The following is a 13,383-nucleotide window of genomic DNA, read 5'->3' as shown; positions in this document are numbered from 1 at the left end:
CCCGCCAAACTCGGTTCTGCCGGAGAAGTCAAACAAGACAAACAACATGCTTATGTCATTAATCAATTTATTATATAATCTGACGTGGCGCGCTAGGCCGCATGCGGCTAGAGTCGAGCAACGCGTTGAGAGCTTTCCGTTCCATCAGGGCGTGAGCGCATCGCCGGGGAGAGCTGCAATTTCTTCTCCAATCTTCATTCAGCATTGCACCTGGCATCCACCTCCGTTGAATCCACAATTGTTCTGTTTAATTAGCATTAAATCATCTTTTTCTTTGTGGCCCGTCTCCATTTGCACTTTCCAATATCTTAATATCCCCTCCCCCCGGAACTGCGCCCGGGCTCAACCCCCGATATGGGAAGCGATACCAAAATCGACAAGGCTGCATTTTCCAACCGCCTATCAACCCTCTATTCAGCATGGAGGGCAGACAAGCGATCCGCCAACCCACTATTCGGCGGTGCCACTTCCATTGTCATTCTGACCGGCAAAACTGAAGATACAAATTCGTTCCAAAAGAGTAATGCGATGCATGTAAGTAGCACTGGAGTGACGTTGATGAAAGCCCCGTCTGACGGTATTCAGTTTTGGCTTTTAGGTTATGAGTTCCCTTCGACGCTTTGTGTATTCACCACAGAGGCGATGTATGTTGTGACTACGGCGGCGAAAGGTGTGGAAGAGCCCTGATTGTGTTCAGCAAAATGAAGCGAATCTAACATCTCAAAGCAAAATTCCTGGAGCCTCTTAAGGGTGGAAAAATCCCTGTGGAGCTTTTGATATGCTCAAAGGATCCTGAGACGAAAATCAAGGCATTTGAAAAATGCCTAGATGTAATTAAAAGCTCCGGCGTAAGTCAATTATCCGACCCAGAACACTCTTTTGAAACCAAGTTGCTAATATCCGTGTAGGACAAAGTTGGCACTCTATCTAAAGACACATCGTCTGGTCCCTTTGCCGATGAATGGAAGCGCACGTTTTCCGAAACGCTTAAAACTATCGAGGAGGTGGATATCGCACCAGCGCTTTCGAGCGTCTGTTTCTCCATTAAATCGCAGGAAGAACTAGTGGGTGACGGTTTTGCTCTAGTAGTATGGTGGAATTCAACTAAATCCTAAATTTCTAGATCCTAATGCGGAACGCTTCACGCGCTTGCAGCGGACTTATGTCGAAGTATTTTGTGGAAGAGATGTCCCAGCTTTTAGATGAAGAGAAGAAAATGAGCCACCAAGCATTCGCTGCAAAGGTGGAGGCAAAAATAGACGACTCGAAATTCTTCACTAAGCTCGCAAAACTACCGGCCGGATTTGATCCTGACCAGATTGACTGGGCGTATGGACCGATCATTCAGAGCGGCGGAAAGTATGACCTGAAGTTTTCTGCCACAAGTGACTCCAATAACCTACAGGCTGGTATTATCATTGCTACCTTTGGCATTCGGTACCAGACATATGCTTCCGCAATCGGACGTACTTTTCTTGTCGATCCGACGAAGTCCCAAGAAAGCAGCTACAGTTTCTTACTCAGTGTCTATGACAACGTTATGAAAGATATTCGTGACGGAGCGATGGTGAAGGATATTTATAACAAAGCTCTTGGGATGGTCAGGGCCAAAAAACCTGATTTGGAAAAGCACTTTGTTAAAAACATTGGTGCCGGCATTGGTATCGAACTACGAGACAGTAACATGGTGCTAAATGGCAAGAATACCAAAACTTTGAGGAGCGGAATGACCCTGCGTGTTTCAATTGGTTTTACCGATGTTGCAGATCCCGGTGCAAAAGAACAAAAAGACCGGCTCTATTCCATGGTTATCACTGATACAGTACGTGTCGGTGAGAGCGGACCTCACATCTTCACAAAAGATGCCGGGATTGACTTAGACTCGGTGTCTTTTTACTTCGGCGATGAGGAAGAGGAGGAGGAAAGGCCGAAGAAATCCAAAAATGAGCCTTACAAATCAAGCGCAATTGCAAGCAAAAACATAACAAAAACCAAACTGCGAGCAGAACGACCTACACAAGTCAGTGAAGGTGCAGAAGCACGGAGACGGGAACATCAAAAGGAACTGGCTGCGAAAAAGACCAAAGAAGGCCTTGAACGGTTCGCAGGCACCACTGGTGACCAGAATGGAGTCACGCAGAAAAACTTCAAGCGCTTCGAATCCTACAAACGAGACAGTCAATTGCCTACCAGAGTAAAGGATTTGGCTATCTACGTTGACCCTAAAGCATCCTCAATTATTGTCCCTATCATGGGTCGGCCCGTCCCTTTTCACATAAATACTATTAAAAACGCCAGCAAAAGCGATGAAGGTGAATATGCCTATCTACGCATTAACTTCTTGTCTCCTGGCCAAGGAGTTGGTCGGAAGGATGACCAACCCTTCGAGGATCCATCTGCCCACTTTCTGAGAAACTTGACCTTGAGGTCCAAAGATAAAGACCGACTAGGCCGAGTTGCGCAAGATATCACTGAGCTTAGAAAAAATGCTTTGCGAAGAGAGCAGGTGAAGAAGGAGATGGAGGATGTCGTTGAGCAAGATAAGCTCGTTGAAATCCGAAGTATGTCTAATTTATGTCCTTATGATGAGATTAGTATGCTAACATTTTTTAGACCGCCGCCCCATCAAATTACCAGACGTCTATCTTCGACCAGCTCTGGATGGCAAGAGGGTTCCAGGAGAGGTTGAGATACACCAAAACGGTCTCCGCTATCTCTCACCCTTGCGAAGCGAGCATGTCGATGTCCTCTTTAGCAATGTGAAACATTTGTTCTTCCAACCGTGTGCACACGAAATGATCGTGCTTATCCATGTTCATCTCAAGACCCCAATCATGATTGGCAAACGCAAGACCAGAGAGGTACAATTCTACCGTGAAGCCACGGAGATGCAATTCGACGAAACCGGCAACCGTCGAAGAAAGCATCGATATGGTGACGAAGAAGAATTTGAGGCTGAACAGGAAGAAAGAAGACGCAGGGCTGCCTTAGACCGAGAGTTCAAGGCTTTTGCTGAAAAAATTTCCGATGCTGGCAAAGACGAAGGTGTTGATGTCGATATTCCTTTCAGAGAAATCGGGTTCACCGGAGTACCCAATAGATCAAATGTTTTGATACAGCCAACAACTGATGCTGTTGTTCAGCTAACTGAACCTCCTTTCCTGGTTGTAACCCTGAACGAAATTGAGGTGGCACACTTGGAGCGCGTTCAGGTAAGTTATCCTCACTATAAGGACATAATTTTGCTTCACGCAGTGTCTAATTCCAATTACAGTTCGGCTTGAAAAATTTCGATCTTGTGTTTGTATTCAAGGACTTCCATCGACCTCCCGTTCATATCAATACCATCCCTGTTGAAAATCTTGAAGGTGTCAAGGATTGGCTTGACTCTGTCGACATTGCTTTCACTGAAGGACCTCTCAATCTTAACTGGAGCGCTATCATGAAAACCGTCACCAGTGATCCACATGGGTTCTTCCGTGACGGTGGCTGGTCCTTCTTGGCCACGGAGTCTGACTCTGAGGAGGAGGAGGAAGACGAGGAATCCGCTTTCGAGATGGACGAGTCAGAACTTGATGAATCCGAAGAAAGCTCTGAAGAGGAGAGTGAGTTTGATGATGACGCTAGTGCTTCGGCTAGCGAGGGTATCAGCGGAGAAGATGACGATGAAGGCGAGGATTGGGATGAGTTAGAGACAAAGGCGAAGAAGAAAGATGCTGAAAGCAGATTGGACGATAGGGAATCCGGAAAGAAGCGAAAACGCTGAGTTTGCCACAGCCTCCTTCGCCCCTAGCATGTTCATTCGCTTCTAGTATTTTAACCTGTGCGCTGAGAGACTCGATTTTCTCCACCCCCCGGATACTTCTTTGTATCATCCGTCCCCTTTCCCCGGTCTAATGTTCATATCAAATGTATTTTATCCTGAAATCTGCGTTATTTCCTTTTCGTCATCCTTCGGAATATTCCCCGTCAAGGGTGGCCTTATGCCTTCATTTCTCCTCCTTGCACTGCTTTTGTCATCGGTTTAGGAGGAAAGGAAACAGGGAAAAAAGAAAGGGAATTTGGACTATGTACGTACGGGATAGTTAGCTCATGCGCCGAAATCTCGATATCGAGGTTACATATCCCCGAGATCGAGCCCTTTTACCCCGTAGTACCATGCATCTTGAGATCATTTCTTTTTTCACGAGATCTTGTTTGTTGATGCTGGGTGGTGGTTGGGCGTGAATACGGGGAAGACCCGCCATCGGTCCCCCGAGAGCTCATCTTAATTCTCAAATCGGCTCGAGCTGATTATAGTTCAAATCAGCTCGTCGCTTTTCCACGGGCTAATACAAACAACGAAGAGTACAAAAAGTACCCCAGCACAACCGCCCGCTTTTCAACTCCTCAGCATTCCCCCTCCCTCCCTCGCCAGAAAGGCGCCACGAAGCATGGTAGAGTCCATGATAGAGCGACGGCAGGGACCTGTCAAAGATCCTAGTCATGAACGGCCTATACGAGCTTCCAAGGATCCTGTGAAACAACTATCACCCTTGCTGGTAGCATGTTGTACTTGACTTGATGCCATTTTCCCCGGACGAGGAGAAATTTAGGAAGGTCGAGCCTCCGTGAGGGAGATTCACGGACATTAGTCGCCTCTTCTTCGCTGGGGCTCAGCTACCCATGGAAAGAGTGGGCGATGAAACGGTGGTGGAATCCGCTCAGAAACCCTCGAAGAGGTCTATTGCACCGTTGTTATATTGAGAGTTTGGGACATAAGCCACCAGAATCGGAAACGCTGGGGGCCACCCACAAGGGACCCGGCTGAGGATTATCAAGATTTGGTCTGGAGGGGAGGGATACATTCAAGGCCAGGAGTTCCCATTGCTGTTCTTTTTCCCCTGCTTTTCTTCCTTGGCTTTGGGAAAATTTCTACGCGGAGAAACAGGCAAGTCGCCCTTATCTATTGTGAGCAGAGATAGGCTTGCATTCATAGAAACCTTGGGCATATGTGTACTGGGGTGAACATACGAATTATGCTTGGAGATATTGCCGGTGGATTGCATGCCATGTGTTTGTCGATAGTTTACTCCGCAGTTATGATTAGGAACATTTTTGACTGCACCAGGGACGTTTTCTGAACAATGCGTTTGTCATTTCTCCCGAGAAATGGGACCGAGAAAGCCTGGGTGATCTCCAGGTACTAGTAAATTAAGGCACACTAGTTTCCCATGCTCCTTTTTATTGTAGGGTGGTTATTTCGGGAGTTGTACTCCGTATTGGCTTTTGAGAAATTCAAGGCGCCGAAAGTGGAAACTAAGGTAATAATAGCCCTATTAGAGGGGCTTAAATAGAAATGTAGCGGAAGACATGCAAAGCCAAATGAAGCCAAACCCTCCAAGGAGAAAAAGACATAGAAGCAAACGAAGGCTGATTGTCCATGAGACCAATATCTTCTGTAAACGCCGACTCAACCCACCCTAGAACCTGCCTTGAGTACCCAAACGTATATAACCATGAAGGGGAAATCAAACAAAAGTGTACAAGCAGCTCTTCAAAATCAAAGCGGAAAGGTAGCTGTAATAACCATTTAACGTTCATCATCATTTAGCCACCAAAACCAGCATCGCGCCCGGTAGTCATGGCCGTAGGCGACTGCTCGTTATTCCAGGTGAGGTACCTATGATCACCAAGTTTTCTAAAGTAATGAGATTAGTATGATATGCATTTGAGAATATGCAATTCAAGGGAGAAGCTGAGTGTACCTTGGCTTAATCAAGTGGGCCAAAGTGAAAAGTGCGCCTAGAACGATGCACAAACCGCCCACGACGACATATGCGATTCCCATAAACGGGTTTTTTCCACCCATCACAGTGGTGGTAGTAAGGACAATCGATTTCTTTCCGTCATATTTCAGGACAGGAAAATCTGTGTTGAAAATTAATATATGTCCTCACAAGCCGTAAAACAGGCGACAAAAATTAGCTTCGGCTCAAAAACGTACAATAATTGATGTCAATTCGATAAAGACCAGCAGTCATGGTCTTGTTATCAGCTCGCCTTGCCAGCTTACTAAAAGTCGGCAGGCCTGCCGTTCTCATCCATACTTGAAATTCCTCCCACTCCCGAAGATTGGGTGGCGGGTAGTCTTCCGTATAATCATCGGGATACATTTCTTTCCAGTTCGGAGGTGGAACGACCTGGTCATAGCTGTATTCTGTAGGCCCATACAACTCCCGGTCTGAAGCCCAGGATATTCCTTGGTTGGTCATCTCAAATGTTTCGTTGGGGCTAGTTCCAACCTTGACCGGGCTGGAAAAAGTGTCGTTAAAAAGCGAATTCGCGATCAGACCGCAGGGATAGTATGCTTTCCCGTCCGGATTCAATCGAAGCGGGTCACATGCACTGCTGCCGATAGTGCCGTTCGAGAGAGCCTTCCCTTTAAGTTGTTCCAAGTCAAGTGACTTCACGTAACGGCGATGGTTTTGATAGAATTTATCCAAGCGATAGTAGAAATACACAGGAGGGCCGATATCATTAGGAATCTCGAATATCAAAGAGCAAACAGTGGTATCGTTTTTGACCACGCCAGAGTGAAGCTGTACTGCCTGGTTCTCCGTTCGATACCATTGAAGTTGGGATATTGGCTTCTGAGATCTAAACGAAGCTCGAACGTTCTCTTCCGGGATCGAACGGGCATTGCCGCTTCCCAGTGGAGCGTCGGTTTCACACTTTGAATAATCGATTACAATTTCCTCAACCTGTTCAAGCCATTGGGAGTAAGTGATATTAGATTAATCTTTTGCATTCTCGCCGAGATATTAACAGGCGAGCCCATACCTGTGAACTAGCCCATATCAAGAGCCCTCCAATAGGCGCAAATATGATTCCCACGGCAAAGAATAGCGGAAGGACAGTTTTCGGTGTAAGAATCGGTCTAGGTGAAGGGTGCGAATGGTCAGAAACAGCTTTTCTCCCGCAGGGGTACAATGGAAATCGATAGCATTTAACTGCGGTGTCACTCACTGCCATGCCTTCAATCTTTGTTGTCGAAACGCAGTATCTATATTACCAAAGAACCAAGTCAGCCATAAAGTCTTCTAAAAACTAAAACATGAACGCCTTCCCGTCGATCGACGGATGGATCGGAGTTCGAAGCAAATAGCGAGAAGAGTCAAGGGTGTAACTGGGGGGAAAGCACGCACTTGCAGGTCTCCTGCTCTTGGGTTTCTTGTCCTCCCTGGAGTTGTGAGGATCCTGTTCCTCGACCGAGTCGGCGCGAGTCACGGTTTGCGACATTCCGCCGCCCCTTTCGACCAGTTCAAATCAGTTATCGACGATGAATCAAAACGAGGGCGTGGAAACGAGAGAAGCGACGAACTAGCAAGTCAGCCCGCAGGCTCTCTCTGCAGCAATATATGGAACGGGGTAAACGTCGATTCGGCGGATGGCTTGGTCCATTCAACGTCAAAATCGAGCTGAACTTTCCAGCGCCGTCCGTCTGCCTCTTCAGCTTACGTAGTTCGATACCGCCCGCACCAGGCGAACCAAACGTGGCTTAGCACCCATAACCACCGGTAGAATATTATTCCGTCCGTGCTTATATAATCAAACTTAGTCATGGAGCATCACGTGCATTCTGCATGGATGCCAAGAACATTCCGCGCCTGATTGGTTCGGTTAGCGTGGCGTTTGGCGGAAAGCAAGTTTGGCGGCGTCGCGACTGTCTCCGAGGAGGACTGGACGACCGCGGACTCGACATTGAAGTCAAGTTGGGATGGAACAACACGAGATGTGATCATTTTGATATGTCTCATGCATTCTCAGTCTTGTCCTTTTCGTTCTATCCTACGCTTCTCCCGTGTTGTGTTTTACAGTCCCGCGCACGGCACAGCAGCCTACCTAAGATGCCTGCTTGATCTCTTAGCCTGCAACCCTTCACCCCAATTAAAAGATGCAGAATTTACCGTCTGCAGTACTCCCTCCTAAACTTTAGTACAAGTTACCTTCTGCAACCTTGGGGTTCCATTCCGTCTGCAAATGGCCCGGAATGCTTGTTTAAACTATTTTGAATGCGTTCGTGGGAATCAACGCTCTGGGCGGATAGCCCCGAGTATTGGGGCCTTGCCCCGAAACTCCTTCTGGCCATGAAACCCCGACGTTCTGTACGTTGAGATACGCTAAACCGCATGTTTTCAAGGGATAGAGGACCTCCCGCGATGTCCTTAATCTTTTTTTTAGTTTATTTGTTTATTTTTGATTTACCCTATTAGCTAGGAGTTTGGGTGTGGGTGCACATCCCTGAGCAGCGTGGTGCTCATCCCAATCCCAATCTCCCCGTTATATCCTCCAGACTTGTTCGGCTCGACTTGTCAGCGTATCGCGGGGAGTATCCCGGCGAGACTTACCGCACATGACAGATTCCCCGCAGGGTCTAGGATCATGCGCGAAGAACCCATCCCAGCTGATATCTTCGTCGACGGATGTGGTTATAGCAAACCGGCAGAATATACTCGCCCATCACAGGCAAAGGGGTGGGTGGGAGCCCTAAGTCAGAACCAAGAGAAATCAATGTGAGATAACTCGAAACGGCCTGGCCTGTTCGATTACCCAAGCTGGCCAAGAGGAACGGCGCAATCAATGAGACCACTAGTCAGATGCTCGTGGGCGAATCAAACGCTGTCTCGCCCAAACCTTGTTCGTAATAAGAGTGATGTCGGATGCGCTGTCGATCGTCACCTACACTTTACTTTCAGGCGGGACGGTTTGGAAGCGAGGGATCAAGGTTCTCCATTGGTGGAGAACTAATTCTCTTGCTACTATCAATGAGGAATTGGAGGGCCCAAATTGACGGGAAACATTGGACGGTCTGTGCCCATTCGCTCCTCATGGAGTTCGCAACCCATCCCAGTTCCCCACGACAGATTTAAAGCTTAAACGCATTCCATGCAGAAGAGCGACCATGGCATGATCAGCGCTTTCCCTGTCGATCACCGGTGAGCTTGACCTGCCGGGCCACTCGCCATCCAAGTGACGAAGTGGCGTGTGTCACAGTATATGCGGAAATGGAAGACGACTCATGGGAATACCTAGGCGGCAACTCCTCCGAGGAAGCAATCGCTGTTCCCTGCAGAGCGGCCAGCCTTGCGTAAAGATCCGGAGAACCTACGTCCAAACTTACGGTCGTAACACCTGCCATTTCATTCTCGCTGCTTTTATGTCGACCGTCCAACAGCCTCAAGATTCCAACGTTACCCCCGCGTTGAGCATATTAGGACCCTGATCCCGGTAGTTCTAGAAAGTTGAACCCAAACAGCTGCCTAATCGACCAATTAATAAGGGTTCAGGATTATGTCAGATAAATACTGTCTTTGAATTGCCTGCTCAACCCTTGCCACCTTCAACCGATGAAGAGCACCGAGTGAAGTCGACCGCCCAGCCACGGGCATCCGGGGTATATCTTCTCAGGACGGTATATGCGGCTTGACCTCACGGGTTAAATGAATAGTGTCGTATTCCAAGCAAGCCCTCATGAAATCCCTTTCCAATAGCAGCTGAGTTATGGTTTACAGGGTGGCATTCACCCGATCTTCTCACGAGCCCCGACGAAGCCTTTTCGTCGTAGTTCCAATTGCATGTGCAGCCTAGCCGGTTGGAGTTATCCGATATCTCCAAGCAAATAATGGTGTGCGCTGCCAACGAACAGATATGGAGCAGCCATCGCAATGCCGCCCGACTCTGGTAGTCCGTCGATACCCTTGTGTCTGGGGTGATGGTTGCATGGAATACAGCTTGTTTGCTGGGGGAATCCTAAATATTTCCTATATCCTCCTTTCCTTGACAACGTATATAAATCGTGAAGGATCTCCCTGCTTGAGTCTCGATCCTTTCCACCACAGTCACCTGTGAAATCATTCTTAGGGCATCAAATTATTTCATTTCACCACGATATATCGCTCTTGTTCGGCTCCTCCGACTCCCATCGCTGTCCAATGAAGCCCACTCTTCTCCTCCTCGGCCTTGCTGCCGAAGCCCTCGCAGTTGTTCTTCCAGAAGGTGGCGACCATGAAGTCACTCGAACCTTTGAACTCCCACCTTTCACTGATGGGCATCCATGGCCAACCAAACGACCAACCAACACACACTCGCATCCTCACCCAACTCGGACCAATAGGCCTACTCGCACACGCACTGGTAGGCCATGGCCCACACGCGGTGTAGACGAACGTGATGTCGTTGAGGATATCGTTGAACGTGACGATCTCTCCGGAGACGCGCCCGATCCCGACAAGGTGCACATTGTCAGCGTTAACTATGGCGGTACCGGATGTCCACAAGGAAGTGCTCGCACCGTCATCTCGGATGATCGTGAAACCATCACCGTCATTTTCGACAAATACGTCGCTGCCATCGGCCCCAATGTTTCACTCGATGAAAGCCGCAAGAACTGCCAGCTCAACCTTAAACTCCAGTACCCTGGTGGCTACCAGTACTCCGTGCTAGGCGTTGACTACCGCGGATATGCCCGTTTGGATCGTGGTATTGACGGTCTCCAGAAGAGCAACTATTACTACTCTGGCGAGACCAACGATGTATGCAATTTCTTTTCTCCGTCGTTGACCACTTTACACCCTCTTTAGGAAAGGCTAACAGCACCCCAGTTCGCTTTAAGCACCCATTTCAGCGGCCCAACTGAGGGTGACTATGTCCTTCATGATGACAGTGACCAAGCCTCTCGCAACTGGTCTCCTTGCGGCAGTACCCGAGCTCTTAACATCAACTCCCAGGTCCGCCTCACCAGCCGCGACAAGAACGCATCGGGTGTTCTCACCAATGACTCGATCGATGCCGATTTCCGACAGATCTTCCACATCAAATGGCGAAAGTGCTAGATGGGGCGATCGAAATCATCTCCTGATGATTATAGTTCTCCCGCACATCAATCCCTCGGTATATTCGTGGCCGTTTAATGGAAAACCCCGCGAGCAGGCCTATTGCTGGAGCTCTGCACTCCTTCTGCGAAATCAGGTGTCGGGAGCTCTTTCATCAGGAACGACCCTTAGTTAAAGATTACCTGTCATTCCTGGATGCACATAGTTGATTGATATTAACCAGTCTACTCTCCCTCTTCCTCTACTTTGGAAGACAGGAGAGGGAGGAGGCGAGCAGATGCTTAACACTTGTTCACTCCTGCTTTCTCCGCTTTTGTTGTATATATTTCTCCCGCCCCCAATGATATAAAGTTTTACGAAATAAGGTCGATACTCTTCTCTACGAGTTAATACTGTCGATAAAATAAGCTTGTCGATCACCCGCTGGCCTGGGAGGGATGTACGCAGATCTTCGACAGCAATGAGGTTGGGCCTTGTAAAGGATCATCTGCCCCTTTCCCATCGACGAAAGGCAGGGTATGTTGAGCCCTGCTGTACGCATCGGGCGTCTATACCATATTCTACCATGATTTGCGAAGATCGAACGATTTTGGTTGCACGGGAGGCTGATAGGCCTACTCTGTACTCCGTACTCCGTACATTTCCGAGTCACGTACATCGTACTCCTCCAGAAAATACATGTGTATATTTATCGGCCCTCCATTTTGATATATGCGGGCTTAAAAATCGTTCGAGACGCTTGCATGGCTTGTGTCACTGAACGCCTAGTTTCGTGGAGAGTTATTTATTGCCATCACTTTTTCTTTTCTCTCTCTGCTTCGTCGATTGGGTACGATGAAACTCTACTGCCTTAACAGCGGAAAAGTCAATGAGTCGGTCTCCACGCGGCGAACTAGTAAAAAGAGGTCCGAGAAGTCAATTATTCATATTTATATCCATGGCAAATTTATTTAGTCCTTACTTTTCAATTCAGGGGAACAAAGGAAGTTCTTGATCCAGTCTTTCTCGCCACGATGACGGCGATGGAGGGTCCGAATTGTCGAATCAGCGTGCTCCAATTGAGTGAGGGGTAGAAACAGAAAAACTTGAATGCAGCAAGGCCGCAGGGTGGACCGGTATCCTGATTTCCCGCAGCCCCTGAGTCGGTCGCGAAAGGTCTGGTTTATGGGACGAGTTAGAGGCGCGGCGTGGCGGAGAGACGTGGGGATATCTAATCAATCGACCACGATCAATCTGAGGTAGCGGGATGTACCTGCGAAGTACCTTGGTCTCGGTTAACACTGTGATGGACTCTTTATCGAGCATCAATCCCCCAATTTCATCCACAAAACAAAGCAGTGAGTTGCATTGGAGACTGAAGGCAGCCGACAAAGCAACCTTATGAATTTTGCAAAGGATATTCCTAGTTTCTGCCCACAACATTCTCCTCCCCCCCCCCCCCCCCCCCCCCCCCCCTCCTCTTCTCTACCCCCGGCATCCCAATGTGTCGGCTTGCACTCCTGCTGAGCATTGCTCGGAAGCAGCATGGTACATCATTAAGTCAGAAAGAGGCTTGCAGAGGATCATAGCACAGACCAACTCACTAGCTTCATTGTTTAAAATCGGGGAGCATCTTTGCTGAACATTTACTCGCATAGCTAGGGCAAAATAATGCTCCATGAACACTTCTGTTGCAACTCCATCACCGACTCTCCCAGTTGCCAGCTGATAATTATCTTCATAACAGGGCACTTGAGTTCTGGCCGTCACAGGCTATGCAATCCAAGTGAAGTTAGGGTGCTAGAGTTGCTCTACAAACGATGGTGAAAACAAACGGAACGTCCACAGATCGTTCCTTCTGCACATATGTTGGTGATGCTTCACAATATCTTCGCACGTTGACGCGGCAGGAGTTCTGTGGCTCTCAGAAGCAGCCATTTTCCCATTTGCAATGCGAAAAGAGTGGTCATAAGGCATAAAAGAGTAACTATATATTATTTTACTCTGTTCCAGTTACCAGTTTGAAACATATCTCTTTCTTTCTTTCTTTCTGTGTTCTCTCCCCCTTGTCTTGAAAGAAAGTATCATTCGATAATATCAGCATGGAGGCTTCGATGCCGAGATGGTGTTTATCTACCTAGTAAAGCGATATAAGGATGCCCGTTCCCATAGTGCTAACTTCAAATCCATCATAAGAGACGTGCTCACGAGGCTCAAGACTAGGAGTCGCGTCATGGATGTTGGGTGCGGTACAGGGAGACCTGTGGTAGAGATGCTTGCTGCGCCTAGGCATTCTGTTCACGAAATTAATGTCGCAGAGAAGGTGGTGAAGATAGCGTGCTTCCAGGTATCAGGACCTTTGAAAGACAAGACAAGAAATACAGCCCACCACACAGGTTCAATGCAATCCTAATGATCCGTTTTCTCTCTAACCAGATCCCCCAACGAAACGCATCCCGTGGTGGATCAGTTGTCTAAACGGTTGCAGGACAATGGCATCCTAGTTCTTGGTACAACCCCCAGGACAAAC

At 48.1% G+C, this 13,383-nt stretch overlaps 3 protein-coding genes across 3 annotated transcripts; 2 read left to right on the top strand and 1 right to left on the bottom strand.

Moving 5' to 3' along the window:
• Positions 1-185: 185 nt before the first annotated feature.
• On the top strand, positions 186-4,162 carry SPT16 (FACT complex subunit spt16). Its single transcript, XM_003071164.2, has 7 exons — positions 186-534; positions 586-670; positions 727-848; positions 909-1,064; positions 1,124-2,561; positions 2,614-3,212; positions 3,275-4,162. The coding sequence occupies exons 1-7, from the start codon at positions 355-357 to the stop codon at positions 3,764-3,766; spliced, it is 3,072 nt and encodes a 1,023-aa protein (XP_003071210.1). The 5' UTR covers positions 186-354; the 3' UTR covers positions 3,767-4,162.
• Positions 4,163-4,676: 514 nt separating this feature from the next.
• D8B26_000809 (uncharacterized protein) lies at positions 4,677-7,492 on the bottom strand. Its single transcript, XM_066123348.1, has 7 exons — positions 7,364-7,492; positions 7,188-7,291; positions 7,009-7,045; positions 6,823-6,919; positions 5,987-6,743; positions 5,748-5,910; positions 4,677-5,680 (listed from the first exon to the last, which is right to left on the bottom strand). The coding sequence occupies exons 2-7, from the start codon at positions 7,279-7,281 to the stop codon at positions 5,590-5,592; spliced, it is 1,239 nt and encodes a 412-aa protein (XP_065979422.1). The 5' UTR covers positions 7,282-7,291; positions 7,364-7,492; the 3' UTR covers positions 4,677-5,589.
• Positions 7,493-9,974: 2,482 nt separating this feature from the next.
• Positions 9,975-11,211, top strand: D8B26_000808 (uncharacterized protein; the record flags this gene model as incomplete). The annotated part of the gene is made up of 2 exons (XM_003071162.2): positions 9,975-10,574; positions 10,644-11,211. The coding sequence occupies 2 exons, from the start codon at positions 9,975-9,977 to the stop codon at positions 10,872-10,874; spliced, it is 831 nt and encodes a 276-aa protein (XP_003071208.1). The 3' UTR covers positions 10,875-11,211.
• Positions 11,212-13,383: the final 2,172 nt, after the last annotated feature.

Source organism: Coccidioides posadasii, chromosome 1 (genome assembly GCF_018416015.2).
Source record: "Coccidioides posadasii str. Silveira chromosome 1, complete sequence".
NCBI classification, from domain to species: domain Eukaryota; kingdom Fungi; phylum Ascomycota; class Eurotiomycetes; order Onygenales; family Onygenaceae; genus Coccidioides; species Coccidioides posadasii.
The sequence above is the reverse complement of the archived record's forward strand: the minus strand, read 5'-3'. Positions and strand labels throughout refer to the sequence as shown.